This window comes from Hyperolius riggenbachi, chromosome 4 (genome assembly GCF_040937935.1).
Source record: "Hyperolius riggenbachi isolate aHypRig1 chromosome 4, aHypRig1.pri, whole genome shotgun sequence".
In the NCBI taxonomy this organism is placed as follows: domain Eukaryota; kingdom Metazoa; phylum Chordata; class Amphibia; order Anura; family Hyperoliidae; genus Hyperolius; species Hyperolius riggenbachi.
Window position 1 is genome coordinate 52,473,174 of NC_090649.1, and position 23,361 is coordinate 52,496,534.

Here is a 23,361-nt window from a genome sequence, read left to right on the forward strand (position 1 = left end):
GTCATAGTCACAGGTGTTACTTAGGTAGCCAGAGCTAGCCTCAGTAGCTAGAGGTGACACGAAATATTAGGCCTCCTTTCCAAGAACTGTTGATAGGCAGTGAAATGCCTCTCAAACTCTGACAACTGCTTACTGCTGCCTGGTAACTGTTTGTTGCTGCCTGGTAACTGATTGCCGAGCACACAGCTCAACAGTTCGTGGAAAGGAGGCCTTAAGTAGCTAGAGGTGCCCCTGATCTGGGAGATCTGGTCAGTGGAATGCAGAGTCCCAGGTGAGTAACCTCTCATGTACACTAGTGATGGGTCGTTCACGAACGAGCCGGTGTGGTGAAATTTTTTGCAACTTTATCAGATTTTGCAACCGGTTGCACTTATTTATAGCTATAGCTATCAGAAAGTGCAACCTAACCATTGACTTCAACCTATCTGTATCAGAAAATGCAACCCAACCAAACCCTATTTTCACACAGAACCCTCCCCTCTTGCTCAACTAATAACCCCCCCTGGAGGGAACAATCCCCCCTCTTGCTCAACTAATAACCTCCCCTGGAGGGAACAATCCCCCCTCTTGCTCAAGTAATAACCTCCCCCAGGGAACAATCCCCCCTCTTGCTCAACTAATAACCCCCCCCCCCCCTGGAGGGAACAATCCCCCCTCTTGCTCAACTAATAACCCCCCCTGAAGGGAACAATCCCCCCTCTTGCTCAACTAATAACTCCCCCCCACCCCCCGAGGGAAACAATCCCCCCACTTGCTCAACTAATAACCCCCCCTGGAGGGAACAATCCCCCTTCTAGCTCAATGGGATTTGTGGTTGCAAAAAATTACAGGCGTGTTAACAGAGAGGAGCCACACCTACACAGCCATACACTGTCCTCTATGGCAAGATGCAAAATATGATGGGTTGCAAAATTTTTCTCTACACCGGCTCTAAGAGCTGATTCTTTGACACAAATCAAAGGAGCCGATGCCCACTCTTGAGTAGAGTGGATGCCTCAGCCACCCCACACAGCTCTGCTCTGTAATAAAGGTCGCTGAGGCATGCTGGGAGATGTAGTCCTCCTCCTGTAGCTTGTAGGGGTGCATAGGGCGGAGCAGAGCAGCAGCAAGAGGGATTGCCCCACTCAGAGAAGCAGCCTGGAGTTGTCATGGAGACGGGGCGGGGCTTTTCTTCCGTATCTGAGTGGCTTCTAATGATATTAAATGAAGAGCCAATTGAGAGCCATACGAGCCGGCTCTTTAATGGGAGCCGAGCCAAAAGAGCCGATTCTCTTAAAAGAGCCGGAATTCCCATCACTAATTTACACTCCGGTCAAGACTCTGCATAAGGACGGAAGGATGGAAACACTTGGGGAGGGGAGAGAGCTGCCTTTCTATTATCATGCCCCTGTAGGCACAAGCCTACAGTGCCTTATGCTAAATCTGGCCCTGCTTCTTATCCTAGTGCTTTTTATTAATGTGCTCATTATTATTCTGATACCCTTATTATAATGTGCTCTATTATACTTCCCCCACGATGGGGTAAAATATACTCAAGGAACCCTGGTTGAGAAAGCCTGCACTAGAGCGATGTGATTTTATAAAAATAAATATAGCATTGCATTAGCAACAGCTTTTTCAAATCGCTAGCTCTCAGGGCCCGTTTCCACTACTGCGGAAACCGGGCCGAATTCGGAGAGTTTCCCCGCAGGCGAACTCTGCCATAGGAAACGATGGCGCCGCTAGCTGAATCGCTTACCTTAGCGATTCGGCCGACATTGCCGTCAGTTTCCGTGCGGGAGGCTGCGAATCCCATAGCTGTGCATGGTACGGCTTCTGTTATTCGTCAGCGTTCCCGCTGACCAGGAAGTGCTGCCATACGTTTCGCTGCCGCGCGTTTCGCAGCTGCGGTGGCCAGTGGAAACGGGCCCTTAGAAAAGGCTGCTAGTGGGTTTAAGCCCTTACAGCGCAGCCGTTATGCCCCAACGCACCACTGTGAACATAGCCCAAGGGCTGCTTCACACTTGAGCACTTTTCACCACTTTGCTGATTGCCGTTGATCAGTAAAGTGCTGTAGCTAATGTATCCCTATGGGATCATTCTCACTGCAGCGTTTGAAATCTGCATAAATTGCAAACGTGCTGCACGCAGTGCTTTGGGGGCGATCGCGATGTGATTCTCGTTCTGTTGAATGGGAATCACAATGCAACTCGTGACAAAATCGCAACGCAAGGTCGCGGTTTCAATTGGGATTTGCGTTCCGAGTGTGACCTAGCCCTTAAGGTGGCCACTAACGATCCAATTTCTAGCGAAAAATCGTTAGAGCGATCAGATAATTCGGATCGGATTCGTTCACTACACCACCAATGAACCAATCTTTGCTTCCTATCTATCACAACCAACAAGAAAATCCAAATTTTGGTTCGACCAAAATCCAAATTTGACGATTATTTTTAAATCGTTTGTAATCGATTGTGCCCATCAATTGAGATTATTTACAACCAATCCGATCAGAATTTCTGATCGCTCGAACGATTTTTTGCTAGAAATTGGATTGTTAGTGGCCACCTTTAGGCCCCATTCACACTTAGAAGCGCAAAACGCCGGCAATTTTTACCGGTGTTTTGCGGGAGTGATTTTTCCGCGGATTCACGCAGAAAAATCACTGGACAGTGCAGCGATTTCTCCGTGATCGCATTTAGCGCTTCTATAGCACTGAAACGCGGTCGTACGAAACAATAGCACGAAATGATAGCACGAAACGCAAACACGTAGCCTGCACCTGAAAATGGTGCAGGCTACATGTTTGCATTTTTGCGATTTTGGCCGATTTGCGGCAATTAGCGCAAATCGCCAAAGTAAGAACAGGCCCATAGGGTTTTATTACACTAGTGCTTTCAAAAGTCCTAGCGTTTGAGCGTTTTGCCGAAATTGCCGGCAAAACGCTCAAGTGTGAATGGGGCCTTACTCTTACTTTCTAGAAACTGGTGGCTAGGCTAACTGGGTTCTCCCTAAACATGCCCCTCGGCTGTAATAGGGTCCAGGGATGGATTGAGGTTATACACCGCCCTAGGAAAAGTACCTGATGCCTCCACTGCTTGTCACTGGCCTGTCTCACAAAGAGAGGAACGAACAGGTTAATTGAGAAGGCGGCAATCAGGTCTCTAGATACCTAATCAATACATAGTAGACACTCAGGGCTGGTGCACACCAGAGCGGTTCTGGAGCGTTTTTTTAAACGCTTGCAGGGGGAAAACCGCTTGGCTAATGAAAGTGAATGGGATGGTGCACACCAGAGCAGCTCGTTTTTTCCACAAACGCAAACTTGGGGGCTGCAGCATTTTTTAGATTTCTGAGGCATTTCTGCCTCAATGTTAAAGTATAGGAAAGTGGAAAACCGCTCTGAAAACCGCTAGATCAGATTAGATTTCCAGGCGTTTTTGTTACAGTAGCTGTTCAGTAACAGCTTTTACTGTAACAATATGTGTAATCTGCTTCACAAAAACGCTCCCAAAAAAGGCATGTTTAGAAAACCTCTCAAAGGATGCCTAGAATCGCCCTGAAATCTGCCCCAAAAAACCTCTAGCGGTTTGCGGATCTGCTAGAGGTTTTTGGCGTGCACTGGACCGATGAGATCTTCTGGCAGATTTACTGTCAGATCAATTATTTCCAACATGTCCGATCTGATTTCCGATCGATTTCTGAGTATTTCACGATCAATTTCAGACCGGTTTCCATTCACTTCAACAGGAAATTGATCGGAAAATGCTCGGAAATCGATCGGAAATCAGACTGGACATGCTGGAAATATGTGATCTGACAGTTAATCTGCCAGAAAATCTCATAGTGTGTACCTAGCATAAAAAGGAAACCGGAGACCAAGTCTATAGCAGAACTCATACTTACCTGGGGCTTCCTCCAGCCCCATGGACTCTGTGGGCTCCCTCGCCATCCTCCCGGGCAGCTCCGTTTGTCCGCAATCCGTTAGGAAGGCTGTAGGTGCGACAGTCAGGCTGCATTGCACGGCCTGGCTGTGCATGCGACCCCATTGCTTGGAGAGTTCTGCACCTGTGCAGCACTACCTGGGCAGGCACAGGACGCTCCCAGCAAGGGGGGCATGATGAGGGGCGCGTGCATAGCCAGGACAAATCCTGTAAAATTCAATGTGTCCATTTTCAAGATGCATACATTTGCATAATCCTGTATCAACTCAAAATGATTTGCATCTCATTGATCATCACTAATGTTCACACCTTAAAGGGATACTGTAGGGGGTCGGAGGAAAATGAGCTGAACTTACCCGGGGCTTCTAATGGTCGCCCGCAGACATCCTGTGCCGGCGCAGCCACTCACCGATGCTCCGGCCCCGCCTCCGGTTCACTTCTGGAATTTCTGACTTTAAAGTCTGAAAACCACTGCGCCTGCGTTGCCGTGTCCTCGATCCCGCTGATGTCATCAAGAGCGCACAGCGCAGGCCCAGTATGGTCTGTGTCTGCGCAGTACACTCCTGGTGACATCAGCGGGAGCGAGGACACGGCAACGCAGGCGCAGTGGTTTTCTGACTTTAAAGTCAGAAATTCCAGAAGTGAACTGGAGGCGGGCCGGAGCATCGGTGACTGGCTGCACAGACTCAGGATGTCTGCGGGGGACCATTAGAAGCCCCGGGTAAGTTCAGCTCATTTTCCCCCGACCCCCTACAGTATCCCTTTAAGGTGCGTACACACATGCGACTATAGTCGTTTGCAACGATCGTTCTCCGATCATTTCAAACGACAATCGTTTGAAAAAAAGCAGCCAATGACCATTAAGTCTAACGACGGATGAGCTAGATCGTTCAAAACTAACGATCTAGCATGCCGGATTTTTTACAACGACGATCGTTTGCAAAAGTAGTGCATCGTTGGAAACAGTCGTTCGTACTAGGCCTGACATGCGCATTTCACTATTTCTCCATGGAACTTTTCATTTTTATGCGCAAGCGCAACAGTTGCTTTACGTGATGTAACGTTCGTTCTAACGATCAGATCGTTACACATCTTTAAAAGCTAGCTTTACTTAGGTCGTTCTTTCGTCAATTAAAAGTTCGTTCGTCGTTCAAAACAAACGATCGTTGTCGTATGTGTGTACGTAGCTTAAGCAGCAATTGATTATGGTAATCATACCCCATGCATTTATTTATTTATTTTTTTATGGGCAGAGTGTTGCTGTATGCTTGCATTGTAGCTAGGCCAGAAACCCACTAGAAGCGATTTTCTGAGCGCTTTGCGATTTGAAAAGCTCTTGCTAATGTAATGCTATGAGTGTGATCCCATTTGAGCGATGTGATTTTATAAAAATCCCCCATAGCATTACATTAGCAAGAGCTTTTTCAAATCACTAGCGCTTAGAAATCGCTGCTAGTGGGTTTCCGGCCTAAGTATGTTATACAACATACACAGGCCCTCTGATGCCCAAACTGCCGATACTGTTGTCATGCCCAGACAGTACACAGCAATATTACCAGTGCTAACACCAGCAGAGTAAAGTCTGGTACATGCTCTCAATTATGATTGGCCAATCACTGACCGTTTTTACCACCTCTGTGTAGTATGAGGAGCAACAGACTTTGAATACTATGAACAGATTGGGTAGGTAAACCATCATTGCTACATGGCAGTGGGAGTGATTGGCCAATTATGATTGACAGTGTGTACCAGGCTTAAGGGAGCGTACACGAATTCAATTTTGATTGGCCAATCACTATGTAGTATGAGAGCCAACAGATTTTAAATACTATGAGCAGATTGTGTAGGTAAGTTCTCAAACTACATGGTAGTGGTAAGATTGGCCAATCAAAATTGGATGTGTGTATTCACTCTTATAGTGCCCATACATGGTACAATGTTTTCATTTTTTTCAATTAGATCATTTTGTTTGATTGTTTCGTTAGACCGAATATAATGAGTTTTCCAGCATGTCCGATCGGATTTTTATTGAAAAAAACGGGATAATCGTTAGTTTTTCTTGATGGGGGAAAAAAAAAGATTATTTTCAACTTTTATTTGATTCCATCATTTTGGTTGAATAAACAGGAAAATCAAACATATTTATTGTACATGTATGGGTACCATAACTCATTTAGCGCAGTTAGCATGACACGCAGATACATGGGTAACACGAGCACTGCTATGGTAACGAGCGTTATTTTACTTGCTTAACACGCGTTAACATATCTACGCTCGCATTACCCATGTACCGCAGGTCACGTTAATTGCCAGTACCTAACCAGCCCTTGGGTAAACCCTGGTACACACCTACAATTTTTATTGGCCAATCATCGACCAATTTTACCAACTCCGTGTAGTATGAAGGTTACCTACACAACACCTGTTCATAGTATCCAAAATCTGTTGCCACTCATACTACATTGAAGCATTAAAATTGGCCAGTTAAAATACATACACATATTCAATTTTGATTGGTCAATTTTATCACCTCCATGCAGAACAATGGCCAACAGATTTTGAATACTATGAACAATTTGTGCAGGTAAACTCTCATACTACATGGAAGTGGTGAAATTGGCCAATAAAAATTAGATGTGTGTGTGCACCTTCAGATTCCTTAAAGAGAACCAGAGACGATATAATAACATATTCATACATACCTGGGGCTTCCTCTAGCTCCATCAGCCTGAATCGCTCCCACGCCGCCTTTCTGCGCTGCCTCTGTCCGCCGGTACCAGGTCCAGTCATTTCGGCCAGTCGACGCAAGCGTAGTGCGCTCCCTCCGCACTGCACAGGTGCATGCGTAAAGAGCCGGAAGGAGCCCCTGTGCATGCAGAAAACTGGCCGCGTCCGGAAGAAGGGATGGGACCCGGTACCGGCGATAGAGGCAGCGGAGGCCGGCGGCATGGGAGCGATCCAGGCTTATGGGGCTGGAGGAAGCCCCAGGTATGTATAACATCTTTTTTTTTTTCATTTTTAAACGTCGTTCGTATCTGGTTCCCTTTAAGGCTCCAGGGTGGCTTACTGAGCGTGCCCAGTGTGACTGTAGCTCCCAAATGGTTTGAGTCCAACAAGAGTATAACACTATACAAATGTTAACATAGAGAACTTGACCTCTTTTCTGATGGAACAGGAGATCTTCACTAACTTTCAGGGCACGTTTCCACTTGAGCGGAAACCGCCGCGATTCCGCAGTTTCCCCGCAGGCGAATAGTGCGGGGAAACTCTGCCATAGTGTGCAATGGTAACGCCAGCCGAATCGCTACCGCTAGCGATTCGGCCGGCTTTTCCATCCGAATCGGCGCGGGAGGCTGCGGATCCCATAGCCGTGCATGGCACGGCTGATGTTATTCGTCAGCTTTCCCCGCAGACCCAGAGCGTGTCTCGCAGACGCGCGCCGCTCAAGTGGAATCGCGCCCTCAATCTCTTCTGAGGACCCTAATAATCACAACGTGATTCAAATGGAAGGTTTAATCTGAACATTTGTTTAGCACTTTTCTCCTTTCGAACTCTAAGTGCTCAAGAGCTGCAGCCACCGGGGCGCGCTCAAGAGGCCTCCCTGCAGTGTTAGGGAGTCTTGCCTTGAACTCCTTACTGAATAGGTACTGACGGAGGATTCGAACCCTGGTCTCCGATGTCAAAGGCATCCTGCCACATATTCCATCCAAGGTGATTTTGTACCGCTGTAAGCAGTACAATTCCAAACAAGTTTCATTGGATTTGCCTGAGGGCTCGTTCACACTAGGGGCGTTTTTGACAATTTTTAAGCACTGGCGATTTTCAAAATCGCCCTGAAAGCAATTGTGCCATGATTCCCTATGAGAGAGTTCACATCTCAGCGGTTCGTTTCCGATCCGCTCAGATAAGCGGTGCTTAGGCCATTTTTGAGGCGATTCCACCGCAAAGGAAGGTATAGGAAAACACAAAACGCTCACAAACTCGCTTTGTGCAGCGATTGCGTTTGCGTTTTTAAGAATAAATACACTGTATTTATTCTTTTCTGGATCAAAGGGTTTACTTCCTGACTGACATCAGGAAGTGAAAAAATGCAATCGCTCTACAAAGGCTATTAGAAGAGCGCTTAAGAAAACCGTCTAACACAGAGAAATTTAAAAAAAAGGTTAAAAAATGGCTAGCGTGGACGGACACGCGAACGGAAAGCAATGTGAACAAAGCCTTAAAGTGGCCATCGACTTGGCAGCCGTTCGACCATCCGATTCCATAATTGAGTCCGCTGAAAATTGGTGCCAAGAGCATGCCCGATCGACGATGTGACCAATTTCGGGCTGAAATCGGTGACATGTATCAATCGGACATGCAAGATGTCGGTCAATCAGGTGCGGCGGTAACAGCGAGCAATATCGGGATGAACAACAAACATGACAACCCCCACCCCCTGCGCTGTCTCCCCTAATGTCAAATGTGCCCCCCCCCCCCCCCCCCCCGGTGCAGTATACTTTACCTTTCCATGTCTGCTGCTGGCTCCAGACTACGTCCGCAACCCACATACACGTGCCTCACGTGGTTGCCAGGGTAACATGGGTGCATGCGTTATGTCACACGCACACCCACGTATACGCCAGCAACCACGAGGGGCGTGTGTATACCAATGAAGCCTGGAGCCAGCCGCAGGCACAGACAGGTAAAGTATACTGCCCCCTGGGGGGACACACTTGACTTTAGGGGGAACAGAGTCGGTCTGGAAAAGCGGCGGATGCTGCGTCACAAGTCTGATTTTCAATCAATTTCAGCATGAAATTGATCGGGAATCGGCCTGTGGTGTATGGGCAACCAACAGATCGATCTCCGATCAGGTTCGATCAGGGCTCATTCACAGTGCAGGTGGTTTCGCCTTTTTTTCCGCCCGCCTGCGGTTTTTCAAGACGCCCCCCCCCCCTTTCCGCGTGGCCAATTAATGTCTATGAGAAGGTTTATATCAGTGCGGGTCGTGCGCGGTGCGGCTAGGAAAGTGGTGCATGTTCCAATTTCGGGGCGATTCCGCCACAATGCTAGGTAAAGGAAAATTGGAAAATGCGTACAAAAACATGCATTAAGGCGCTTGCGTTAAGAATCAATACATTGTATTTATTCTTCTCCGGGTCAAAGAGTTCACTTTCTGACTTGCGTCAGGGAGTAAATTACAAAACCACTCGAAAAAAAAAAACACTTAGAAAACCGCTAAGCATGAAAACGAATCACCCACCCAAGCATCGGGAATCGGAAAAAAAAGACGCCTCAAAAAAAAAACAACCGTGAACGGACATGTGAACAGAACGCAATGTGAACAAGGCTTCTGAGAGAGATTTGTCTCTAGGTCGAATCTGCCCATCATTGCTAGATGTATGGCCAAAAACCAGAAATGTTTGAGTAGTCAGTCCGCTACTAACCACTGAAGTCACGTGGCCATGGGATCCCTGAGATGGGTTGTTTGGGGTGGAATAAGCCCAGCGTTGATGATGAGTGTATGGCCCCCTTGGGTGTCTCTAGGAGGAGGGGGGAAGCATGCTGCTGCTGTTATTGGCTGCAGCACGTTGTCTTGGGAGTAGAAGCAGTTACAGCCTGGGGCTGGAGGTGAGGTGTTGGGCTCTTTTCCTCCACAGCTCTTGGGAGGAGCTGAAGAACATTTTGTCATTGGAGGAACTTGTTCTTAAAGAGCTGATATAAACGCACTGGGCTGCCAGAAACTGATTGCACAGTGTGGAAGGAGTGTCTGTAGACCAGAGAGGGCCAGCAAGTCAGTGTGTGGACTACAAGGAAGAGAAGACTCCCAGGAGCTCTCACAGCTATGACCGCACTCATGGGCTCTTACTCCTGGTCAGAAGGCTTGGACTGCTCCACCATGGATGGGGACCTCTCTGACGGACTGTCCCCTCACAGGTCACCGCGGGAGAAGGGCTCGGAGACTCGGATCAGGAGACCCATGAACGCCTTTATGGTTTGGGCAAAGGACGAGAGGAAGAGGCTGGCGGTGCAGAACCCGGACCTTCACAACGCCGAACTCAGCAAGATGCTTGGTAAGTTTCGGGGCCATCAGTGGCCAGCGTCTGAGGGGGGCACTATGGCGATGTGTCAAGAGATATCACTCAGCTCTATTCTATAATAATAGTGAGGTTTCTTTTCTACTGATTTCCTCCCCATAGGTGCATTAAGCCATGAACTGATCTCACATATAGAAACTATGTCAGACTTCAACAAGATGTGACAGGCAGGCTTACCTAGCGCTAAGCACGCCTGATTTAGCGTAAAGAATGGAGGAGGAAGCTGGTTTCCCTTGACAACCACCATAACTCATGCAATTCACTTTTTCACAGTTATTTTGGTTGAAAAAAGACATACGTCCATCGAGTTCAACCAGTTTTCTCCTAGGAGATAATTTATAAACTTCTGAAAGTAAGTAAAAACAAGTACTATCAAAAGTATTGTATTTTCTTGCTTGCTGGTGGTTTAAATGGAATTTTATAGTTAAGTTTAGAATTATCACCTAGGAGAAAACGCAGGAGAAAAAAAGGAATTGAATAAAGACCAGGTGATTTAATAATGCGATCTGATGCTAGCGTGAAAGGAAATTTATTATTATTATTATTATTATTATTATTATTATTATTATTATTATTATTACCTACTGCTAGTTGTGAGAAAATCTCTTCAGCTCATTTTTAAATTATCCATTTAGTACTTGTGAGCATTTTTACTGCGTTCCACCTGCAAATGAGGCGACTATATAAGTCCCAGCATGTTGCTGCAGACTTTGCTGGGAAGTTTATTTGAACAAGGAGAAATGGAAACTTGTTTTATATGTAAACACTGCTCTGTTTTTATATTGATTGCAGATGACTTCATCAAACTGTCAGCTAGGACAGCCTGTATAATCTATATTGTCTGAACAGAATTACCTCTAAGAATGACCACGGCCTATATTAGAGAGTAACGGGGGGGGGGGGGGGATAGGCAGCCTTTATTGGGGTGCTTCTGACATCACTTAAGGGTTCCACCTGCCTTTTAAAACAATTTTATAAATTTTCCTAACATGACAATTTCTTAAAGTGGTTTTGTTGTTTGAGGGGGATACTGTGTGCCATTGGGGAAAGCGTAGGGATATTTGGCCATCAAATATTGGGGTGCAGAGATTGCTTCTGGTTGACAGACGCTGGGTTTAGAATGTGTATAAAGGGCTGCAGTAAAGTCCGCACATGCCCGGGACGTTTGCTGCTAGTGTCTGGGAAAGGCTGCTCCTCCACTCTCCTCCATGGATTAGGAGGGGATCATGTAGGGCGCAGTCAGGTCTGCTCCTGCCCGGGGATTTTACACTTGTTTGTGAAGTTTTGACTGATCTCTGGGAATGGAGAGGAAGCTATCTGATTGCCCTGGCTGGATATACACCAGGGCCCCATTATCAGCTCACTGTGCTGTGCAGCACCGGAAATGTAGAACATCCTTCTGCCCAGGACTGAGATTCTTCTACCAATAGGTGAGTATATATTACCATAGTAATATCTCGTTATAGTAATAACTATTATAGTAATAACTATATTATAGTAAAAATATACTAATACAGTAAACCTCTGCATATGGTAAAAGGCAGTCCTCGGGTCCCAGCAAATGTGTCCTTATAAATATTCCATGTATGATCAGTTCTGATAATAGTAAACTACTTTCTTGGTCCCTTTCAGTTTGCTATACAGGGATTCTCTAACGATCTCCATGTGTGGTATGTGTACCCCAGAGATTGCTGGTGGATCCAGGGGGGACTTGGGCTTGATCATTTAATAAGTTTAACAAATGTAGAGTTTCAGTAAATCCTATATAAACCCCAAAATAGTATTTTAGCTAATTGAAAACAAAAGTAAAAGCCTGTCAACTGATTTGAAACCATTACATATGCTAAATATATTTATCTTTCAAAGGATAACTACAATAATTTATTTAGATAGTGCTGACCTTTAGTGCTCTGTACAGAGTATACTGTCTTGTCCCTCAGAGGGGCTCACAATCTAATCCCTACCATAGCCATATGTCTATGTATGTATCATGTAATGCATTTATCAGTCCAGGGGCCAATTTATAAAATAAGTATAATTATAAAGTGCATACCTATTCTGTGGCACTGTACAGAGTAAGAAACAAACATGACATACATAATACAGACCATGGTATACACACAATATATTGACATTGATGCACATTTTAATATATAATTGGTAGATATAATTAAAGTGACAAATGTAATATGATGATCAAAATATATAGCAAATTGCCCTGCCCTTGAAAGCTAACAATCTAAAGGAATAGGGGGGAAATAAGAGGTGGGTACAGGCTTATAAGGGGGTGCATATCAATGCAATGTGGAGAAACACTATGGAAAGTGATAAACTGTAACTTGTGAGCAGTTTAATGTTGCTAATATTTATCCACTGCTTTCAATAAAAAAATAACTTTATGCCACAAATTAATACATGATCAAAGACACTAATGAGTGAAAAACAGAATAAATAAATCAATCACTAAAATAAATACATTGGGACACTTGTGCTTCAAATTATATTCTCTTATATTATCTACAACTTGCTCAAAAACTTTGCCTGATGGATGTTTCCATGCAAGCACAGGGTGGTGGGACAAGGTTACAAGGGGAAAATATAGATTACCAAGGCCTGGCCCATAAACACAAATAACTTTATCATGTATAATAGTCCGCTGCATTTGGTGATAATTATTTTTATTTTGGGCTGTTATTTCAGTAAGGGTATTGGAAAAACCCCTACAGTCCTTATCAAATTATTTTTTTTCCTCTGGAGTTTGTTCCTAGGAGATATCTAAAAATAGCTTTGCAATTGAAAACCTACAAAAAAGTAAGTTGGCGAACATTTATTTTTAGTGTGTATATATAATTTTTTATTTTTTGTATGGTTTAAAGTTTATTTTTATGGGAAAGGTTTGAAAACTCAGTAGGATATGGCCCTATGTGTTCATTGTAATAACAGAGGTTGTAGGAAGTGAGAATAAATAAATACAACCTACAGTAAACGGTGTAGTAGTCAATGCCAGCTCGTCACAACAATAACAAGAATGAATAGCAGCCAGTCTGTCTGACACTTTGCAAAATTGTTTAAAAGATAGTTGAGTTTTTGAAACTTCTGAACTATTTATAAACTCCAACCTCGGGCAAGTACAAGGTGTTCTGCTAGTTTAATAATAGGTGTCTCAGGTATTCAGTAGTGATGCCTGTAGAGTCGTAGCAGTCTTGTATTCACGTATTACAAGAAAGCTGGGTTATCTGTGGTATTCTGCTAATAATAGGCCTGTTTCCTGTTACCTAGCACCAGGGCTGATTTGGACTTCCCTTTTGAGCCATATCCTGAATTTTATTGACTTTTTTTTTTTCTGTCTGTGTCCTGTGTAGGGAAATCCTGGAAGGCCCTGACCCCATCTCAGAAGAAGCCTTATGTGGAAGAAGCTGAGAGGTTGAGAGTCCAGCACATGCAGGATTACCCCAACTACAAGTACAGGCCGAGGAGAAAGAAGCAGATCAAGAGGATCTGCAAGAGGGTGGACACTGGCTTCCTGCTCAGCAGCCTGTCCAGGGATCAGAATTCTGTTCCAGAGAGTAGGGCCTGCAGAACCTCTGGAGATAAGGAGGACAGTGCTATTTATTCTTCTGGTTCAGCTCTGCAGGACATCAGAACTTACAGAGAGTCTCAAAGTGGTGTCAGCAAACACGAACAGACCTATCCATATGGGCTTCCAACTCCACCAGAGATGTCACCTTTGGAAGTCATTGACCAAGAGCAGAGCTTCTACCCTTCCTCCTGTCCTGAAGACCACCACCATCATCATCCTCACCACCACACTCACCTCAATGGCACCACCTACCCACCTGAGTACACAAGAAGTCCCATCCTGTGCAGTCACCTGAGTCAAATGCCCCTCAGCCAGCCTGGGCCATCAATGATCCCACCCAGCTGCCCCCCAGCCTACTTTAGCCCCAGTTATACCTCCATGCACCATCATGCCTACCATGGTCATGCACATCTTGGCCAGCTCTCGCCTCCACCTGACCACCCGTCCTATGACAGCATTGAGCACATCAGCCAAGCGGAACTCCTGGAGGACATGGACAGGAATGAGTTTGACCAGTACTTAAATACGTCCCTAGGGGAGGCCACTGAAATGACTGTCAGTGGACATGTCCAGGTGTCTCAGGCTGTAGACCTGCAGCAACAGCCAGAGACCAGCCTTATATCAGTCCTAGCAGATGCCACAGCGACATACTATAACAGCTACAGCGTTTCATAGGGTCCACCCTAATGCTGGACATTGGACAGACCAAGAAGTATTAATGGCATCAACTGTGTAGACTAAGCTAATGACTCTGTCTCTACTCACTTACCTCCTCAGGGTTGATCCATTAGAAGAGACCCTTTTTATGCAGCTAAAGGTACCTAAGGACACGAAAGACTTTTATATCTGCCATTAGCTGAACAATAGATTGCTTTTGGCTCTTTTGTTCTTCAGGCATGGACACAGGCACCACCCACCATTGGTCACTGGCACTAGATTCATATGACCTTTTTAAAAAATATTTATTGGGTAGAGGATCATTCTTTACTACTACAAAATCTGTGCATGTAAATGTCCAGGGAATGTTTTTGTCATCATTGGTAAGCAGTTGTTAGGGGAAAAAATTTCCACCACCAGCCACTTGGAGGACTCTGCTAGACTGGCCATTTGAGAAAGAACGTTCTAAGAACCTTTCAACGTTGTTTCCCACAAATCTGTATTTGGTGTCTGTGAGTACCTTATTGACTCTCCTCAGTGCTGATGCGACAGAAGGGGGACTGGGTTTTAGTTGAATGTGAAAGGGAAACTGTACATAAAAAAAATAAAATGTTGTGCTTATTTCTTTACACAAAAAGGGGGTAAAACGTTCTGAAGCGTTGTAACCTAAACCACTTCACAACGGGTTGTGTATCCGAAGAGGGACATATGGGCACTTGCATCATTGCTGGTCTAATAGAAGCCTATAAATACTGTAGAAGGAATAGAGGCAAACGCAAAGCAATGCTACTCATTATCATTTTTGGGGTTTGTTAATAAATTAATGTTCTTATCCACTTCAATGAAAAAGTTATTTGATATATTCTAGTCACTCTCTTTTGTGGATTTTTTTTTTTTCATGGAATAAAGAATACATTTTGTTTTTTTGACACTAAAATGTAGCATTATGAATCGGAGTTGTAGCTGTCTGCCACTGGGGGAGTAGTCCGAGGATAGTGACGATGATCTGTAATACTGGGAACCTATTTTTAACGTTCTTATAAATAATCCACTCTGAAACCGACGGTTTGGTCTATTTGAACCCGGACTTGCCAATTTAAAAAAAGTAAATAAAAAAATAATTATGTAAATAGTTTTAACTAAAATATTTAATTTAATGTAGAATGCTGTTTTTGTATAATAAAATACAGAGAGACTTTACACATGGCCCGTGTCTGCATTTCTTTCAGAAAATATGAATGATATATAAAAATATAGATATATAGATTATTTTTTAATTTAGTAGAATTGTAAATTTTAATCACGAGAGAATCGCGAATGTGTTGTGCATTTGTTAAAGTTGTGCATTTGTTAAATAACTTTTTAAAATTATAAAATGTATAGCTTGAGATGGATAATTTCCTACTTCTTGATGTTTTATTAATGCAGAAAGCGATAACTAATACCATGGCGCTGTATAAAGTAAAAAAACAAACAAACAACCATGGGGTGCCTAATAATACCGTTTATAGTGTGCGCCAATTCACAAAATACAGAGTTGGCAATTACAGTGAAAAACAAGTTTGCTTTCTTAAACAAATTATTTGCGATAATTCAGGTTGGAGTGAGATATCTCCCACAATGCATCACTGCTGAAATATGCAAATCAACCATTGACAAACCTAACATGATGAATAAAATGTATAACGAATCCTAAGACACAAAAGGGTGTGAGAGTCCTGCCCTTGCGAGCTTACAATCTAAATACAATCCATGATACTACTTGTTTACAATACTGTAATACTTCAACCATTGTTATGGTTTAAAAATGTCAAACATTACCAAATACACCATATTACCCTCATGGTTACGGTACCACAGTCAGGTAGGGTGACTGAATCTGCTGTGCGTTGTTCTGTATTGGTTGTAGGGTGTATTTATATAGGTCAGCAGAGCTCTGTGGCTGCTGTGTGTGTCATTACTGATCCTGTATACAGCGCTGCTGAACTTGTAGTTTTCCTTGAAGAGGGTTCTATAGATGTGACCCGGCAGATGCATGCAGCTATAGCATAAACCCAACATGCCTGTACAGATACACACTAATAATAACCAATAGAGGCCCTACAAACCTCCCAGCCATTATCATTCCTTATAAAACTCTCACAACTAGGCTCAGCTAATCCGCAGGTCCCCCTCCCTCCCTACACTATAGAATTCCTGCTCTACTCTAATTCAGTTATGAAAAGAAAACTCTTACTGCTGCTGAGCACAAGGCGTCTGTAAGCCTAGCAAAACTAAAACCAGCATGGGGAGAGTGAGAGCTGCTCGGACACGCTGCTGGGCGCACCGCCATGAACTGACGCAAGGAGAACACACAGCCGCATCCACTTGTGCGTTGTTTACGCTCTCCAGAGACAGCCTTGCCTAGTAATTCAGTTTTTATTGCGGTTGGCTCTTTTATGAGGATTGGTAGAGATTAATAACTATCCCGCCGCAGATGAGAGAATTTTGTATTTTTTTTATTCTAATTTACAATACTTAAAATCATATATATCACACACAATCACTCACTCGACGGTTGTTATTGATTTTGAAAGCGCCGCCAACATATTTCGAGGTAAGAAACAAAACATGGTCTATCTAATAATACAGCTAATGGTTACAGTATTCAAACTGTCCATTCATTTGGAGCAAATTTTACAATATAGTGACAGTTGACAGCAAACTGCTGCTGTGTTGTAGTGTCAAATTTCCTTTTCTCCGAAAACACAGAGCTTCAGTTTTGATAAATAAATATATATTATGTGTGTATATATATGTGTGTATATATATATATATATATATATATATATATATATGTGTGTGTGTGTGTGTGTGTATATATATATATATATATATATATATATATATATATATATATATATATATATATATATATATATATATATATATGTGTGTGTGTGTGTGTGTGTGTGTATATATATATATATATATATATATATATATATATATATATATATATATATATATATATATATATATATATATATATATATATATATATATATATATATATATATATATATATATATATATATATATATATATATATGTGTGTGTGTATATATATATATATATATATATATATAATGCGCTGGGATAATTTATTCCATACATGCCAGGCATTCTGTTCCCTCATCATTTCCTGTTGGGATGAAGTATTCTGTAAACGCCAAATATTTTAATCCCTACCCTTCCAGCCCTCAGTCATCACGGCCGGAGGATCAGCACGGATGTATACATCACAGCTATTTCTATAGGTATTGTTTGTATCGCACTTACTAAAAAAAAAAAAAAGGATGCGTGTTTTACGTTATTGAAATTCATCACCGCATTGCAGCAATATCGAATTCTTTACGTTACAAACGGCCAACCAGCCGATAACAATTACGAAACGAAGAGTTTATGGGTTTGGGTACGAAAGGAAGAGTTTATAAACAAATGACCTATAAATTAAATATATATTTAATATATTCTATTATAAATTTTATTATATTTAATATATAAATTTAATATAATTATTTTGTTTAAATCCCATGAACCTATTTGCACATATGAAGCAATAACGGATGGCTCAAGGGGTGTAGGTTAAAGCCGGAAAAGAAATAAATATAATTAATCAGTGTATTTCTTAAAAGATTTCCGATCATACTGAAAAGAGTGGGGACGCTGGGAACCCCTTTTTGTGCTAATTATACATATTTTTATGATCTGTTCATTCATGAAAGATCCCAGGGCTATTCTACATACAGAATAAAAAAAAATCAAAAAAAAAATCAGGGAGTTGCTCTTGACATATTTTCAAGCTGAATAGGGCACTAGCAGATGATCGCCCGGGCACGGATGAGGTGTGAAGGAACGGAAGCTGCGTCATTTTCGTGGGATGTGATGCCATCATCAGGGTGACATTCCCATCATGATACGTAGGATTGATATGCGAGTACGTGCTCTCCCCAGGGCAAGAGGGGGGGGGGGGGGGGGGAGGGGGGTGTGAAATCTGCTATTTGGAGTCATCTGAAGCTGTTCGTTTGAAACAACATGTGAGCTTCAAACAGAATTACAAATGAATGTATTAATTCTTGATGCTGATTGGATGTTTACAGTAAACGATGCTTTACTTGGGGCAAACAATCCACCTGCCAAACCCTATCCAACCAAACCCTATCGCCAGCTGCTCATCTAATCAGTGTACATTCATAAACACAAGCGTTACATATGTGTCTGTGGGGAAACACTGCGGGATTTATTTGACAACTGTTTCGATGCCATAAATACACTTCATGCCAACTTATTTCCAAGTGTGAGATCGTTTGAAATACTTTATTTACTATTTTCTGTGTGTGTTTTGTTACTGTTTAACCGTACATGGGACAGCACTGTTATTTCACAACAGCTTTTTACTAGCTGACTCCGCCAAACTCGCTTACCAAAGGTAATTCAATTATTTCGTTTTATTGGTTAATTATATCCACCTGTAAAACTTTTGCCTTTTAATTAGTTGACATCGAAGTGCCAACCGCAGGTCGCTCCCATTCATTTACTCTCATTATGATACTACAGCGCTTCTAATAAACACGTTTCTAAAGAGTTTCCAATAACTAGAGGGGCGATTCTAAACAGCGCTCTAAGCATACAGTGAAAGGTTCCCACTAACGGTACAATTTTCAGTGAAGGATCGTGGGCGATTGGATTGGCAGGAAATAGATTGTTAAACCACGGTGATTATTCTAATTCTACAACAATTAAGTTGATCGCAAAAATGGTTTTAAATTGGGGGATAGTAGAGATTGGTTCATTGTTGTTGAAATAATGTATTAGGTCATTTTTTTTCCGAACGCAATTATCTGATTGCTCAGGCGATTCTCTGCTGAAAATTGTACCAGTAGTAGGCACCTTACGGGCATATTTTTAGCGAAGAACTGTTAGGATGCCCATTAACAGTGCAATTTTTCCTTCAGATTCAATCTTTTGATGCAATTATTAGGGTCGAATTGTATAGAAAACGGAACAATTTGTGGCACAAATCGATGTGATATGATTCTTTGGCCGATTGGAAAAGGAAAAAAAAATATGGATCCGAAAGTTGGATTTTATGATTGAATCGGAATGTAAAAAGGTATTACATTATTTTAGTTAATGGGAACAATCAATAATTGCCCTCTGACTAGTTTCAATCGTTCAAATTGCACTGAAAAATCGAATCTGAAGGAAAAATTGTACCATTAATGCGCACCTGATGTTTGTGAATGGATTGGCAGAAAATAAACTCTGTTGATGGCAACTACAAACACTTCTTAAGCTGGCCACTAACGGTCCAATTTCTAGCGAAAAATCGTTCGAGCGATCAGAAATTCTGATCGGACCAAAAATCGTTCACTACACCATCAACTAACCAATCATTGCTTCCTATCTATCACGACCACCAAGAAAATCCAAATTTTCGTTCAACGAAAATTCATTCGGGCGACATTTTTTTTCACTCGTTCATAATCGATTGTGTCCACCAATGGAGATTATTTACAACCAATCCGATCAGAATTTCTGATCGCTCGAACGATTTTTCGCTAGAAATCGGACCGTTAGTGGCCAGCTTTAAAGTGATCGTTCAATGGCAATTTCGTTGATCAGAAAAACATTTTTTTTTAATACCGTAATCGGTTATGATGGATAGAAAGTACTGATTGGTTTCTGGGTGGTGAAATAATAGATATATTACGGCATGTTATTTCCAATCGCATTTATTTGCCCACCTAAGCAATTCTATGCTGAAAATTTTATAGTTCGCGCCCTCCTTTATGCTGGGGACACATGATGCAATTTTCTGTCAAATCGAAAGGTAATCTGACGGGAAGTTGTATCGTGTGTACTTGTCCAAACTGCTCCCGATCGATAAAGGGATCGATCTTCCGATTATAACTCCACAAGATTGATCCCTTTATTGATCAGAAACAGATCAGACAGGTCAGAAATAATCTTCCAATTCCGGTCCATTGGACCAGAAGTTGCATCGTTTGTTCCGAGCATTACATTTTCTCATAGATCTGATCATAACTGGTTTAAGCTGGCCACTAATGGTCCAATTTCTAGCGAAAAATCGTTCGAGCGATCAGAAATTCTGATCGGACGAAAAATCGTTCACTACACCATCAACTAACCAATCATTGCTTCCTATCTATCACGACCACCAAGAAAATCCAAATTTTCGTTCGACGAAAATTCATTTGGGCGACATTTTTTTCACTCGTTCATAATCGATTGTGTCCACCAATGGAGATTATTTACAACCAATCCGATCAGAATTTCTGATCGCTCGAACGATTTTTCGCTAGAAATTGGACCGTTAGTGGCCAGCTTTAGATATAACTGGTTTAGATATGACCCCAAGTTGGATTCTGATGTAGATTGTTTAAATACAATCTTTTCTTTCAATCTGTGTGATATTATCCAAAATATGATCTTTCGCTAAAAATGGTACCGGTAATGGGCATCTAAACGTACAAGGAGGTACACCACGGCCATTTGTTAAGCGACATAAAATATAGTCATAAAAAATATTTGGCCTTTTAACTAAGCCAGTGTTGGTAGCAAATATCCAATCGAGGGATTTTCCTAAACAGCTACCCACAGAAAGGAATGAAAAGTTTCAGGTTTCCTCCCACATCCCAAAAACATACAGAATACAGATAAGTTAATTAGCTTCACCCTAAATTAGCCCAAGACTAAGATACATACATACACTACACAATACTTGAATTATTAAACAAATAATATTTGTTATGGAGAAAGACTGGATCATCTTGCCTAAACTCTATGGCCCAGTGCACACCAAAAACCGCTAGAAGATCTTCAAAACGCTAGAGGTTTTTTAAGCAGATTTCAGAGCGATTCTTGGCATGTTTAGGCCTCATTCACACTTTTTGCGGTAGTGATTGTTCCGCGATTTCACACGGGAAAATCACTGGACACTGCAGCAATTTTCCCAGAATCGCATTTAACGCTTCTATAGCACTGAAACGTGATCGCTGGGAAATCGCCTGAAAATGGTGCAGGCTACGCGTTTGCATTTGGCGATTTGCGTTAATCACCCAAGTGAGAACTGGCCCATAGGGTTTTATTACACTAGTGCTTTGAAAAGCGCTAACGTTTCAGCGTTTTGCCAAAATCGTCGGCAAAACGCTCTAATGTGAATGGGGCCGTAGGGCCCAGTCACACTTGAGCGTTTAACCGGCGATTTTGGCAAAACGCTTAAACTTAAGGTTTTCTAAGCACTAGTGTAATAAAAGTCTGTGGGCCCCTTCTCATTTGGGCAATTTGTGCTAATCGCCGCAAATTGCCCAAAAACGCGAAACACGTCGCCACCATTTTCAGGCGATTTCCCGGCGATCGCGTTTCAGTGCTATAGAAGTGCAAAACGCAATCGCGGAAAAATCGCCGCAGTGTTCAGTGATTTTTCCGCTGAATAATCACTTCCGCAAAACGCTGGCAAAAACCGCCGGCGTTTTGCGCTTCCAAGTGTGAATGGGGGCCTAGAGAGGTTTTCTAACATGCCTAGCGTTTTTTGGAGCATTTTTGTGTAGCAGATTTCATATATTGTTACAGTAAAGCTGTTACTGAACAGATTCTGGAACAAAAATGCCTGGAAAACCGCTCTGATCTGATTTCCAGAGCAGTTTTCCACTTTCTTATGCTTTAAAAGGATACTGTAGGGAGGTCGGGGGAAAATGAGTTGAACTTACCCGGGGCTTCTAACGGTCCCCCGCAGACATCCTGTGTTGGTGCAGCCACTCACCGATGCTCCGGCACCGCCTCCAGTTCACTTCTGGAATTTCAGTCTTTAAAGTCTGAAAACCACTGCGCCTGCGTTGCCGTGTCCTCGATCCCGCTGATGTCATCAATAGCGCACAGCGCAGGCCCAGTATGGTCTGTGTCTGCGCAGTACACTCCTGGTGACATCAGCGGGAGCGAGAACACGGCAACGCAGGCGCAGTGGTTTTCTGACTTTAAAGTCAGAAATTCCAGAAGTGAACCGGAGGCGGGGCCGGAGCATCGGTGAGTGGCTGCACGGGCACAGGATGTCTGCGGGGGACCATTAGAAGCCCCGGGTAAGTCCAGCTCATTTTCCCCCGACCCCCCTACACTTCAACGTTTTGCAGGCAATTTCGGCAAAACCCTCAAACACTAGCGCTTTTCAAAGCGCTAGGGTAATAAAAGTCTATGGGCCCGTTCTCATTTGGGCGATTTGCGCTAATCACCGCAAATCACCCAAAAACGCTAAACGCAAATGCGTAGCCTGCACTATTTTCAGGCGATTTCCCGGTGATTGCGTTTTAGTGCTATAGAAGCGCAAAATGCGATCGCTAAAAAATCGCCAGGTGTGAATAGTGATTTTTTTGGCGTTAATCACCAAAAAACGCCAGAGCAAAACGCTAGCAAAATCGATAGCGTTTTGCGATCAGCAAGTGTGAATGGGCCCTAACATTGAGGCAGAAACGCCTCAGAAATCTAAAAAATGCCGCAGCCCCCAAGTTTGCGTTTCTGGAAAAAACGAGCCGCTCTGGTGGGCACCATCCCATCCACTTTCATTAGCCAAGCGGTTTAAAAAAAGCGGTGTTTTAAAAAAAAAACGCTTCAGAACCGCTCTGGTGTGCACCAGCCCTCACACCTTATGTCTATTGAAACTATTTTAAGGCCCCATTCACACTTACAAAATGCAAAACGTCGGCGATTTTTGCCTGCGTTTTGCACGAGTGATTTTTCCGCGATTTCACGTGAAAAAAAATAACTGCACACTGCGGCGATTTTGCCTTGATCGCCTTTAGCGCTTCTATTGCACTGAAACGCGATCGCTGGGAAATCGCCTGAAAATGGTGCAGTGCAGGCGACGCATTTGTGTTTGGCGTTTTTGCCCGTTTTTGGGCGATTTACGGCGATTAGGGTAAATCACCCAAGTAAGAACGGGCCCATAGGGTTTCATTACGCTAGTGCTTTTAAAAAGCGCTAGCATTTGAGCGTTTTGCCAAAAATCGTGGCAAAACTCTCTAGTGTGAATGGGGCCTCAGAATATAATTATGGCCAGTTTTAA

At 43.0% G+C, this 23,361-nt stretch overlaps 1 protein-coding gene across 1 annotated transcript; it reads left to right on the forward strand.

Annotated features, from left to right (window-relative positions):
* The first annotated feature begins 9,635 nt into the window (after positions 1-9,635).
* On the forward strand, positions 9,636-15,440 carry SOX7 (SRY-box transcription factor 7). The gene is made up of 2 exons (XM_068280039.1): positions 9,636-9,979; positions 13,366-15,440. The coding sequence occupies exons 1-2, from the start codon at positions 9,751-9,753 to the stop codon at positions 14,256-14,258; spliced, it is 1,122 nt and encodes a 373-aa protein (XP_068136140.1). The 5' UTR covers positions 9,636-9,750; the 3' UTR covers positions 14,259-15,440.
* Positions 15,441-23,361: the final 7,921 nt, after the last annotated feature.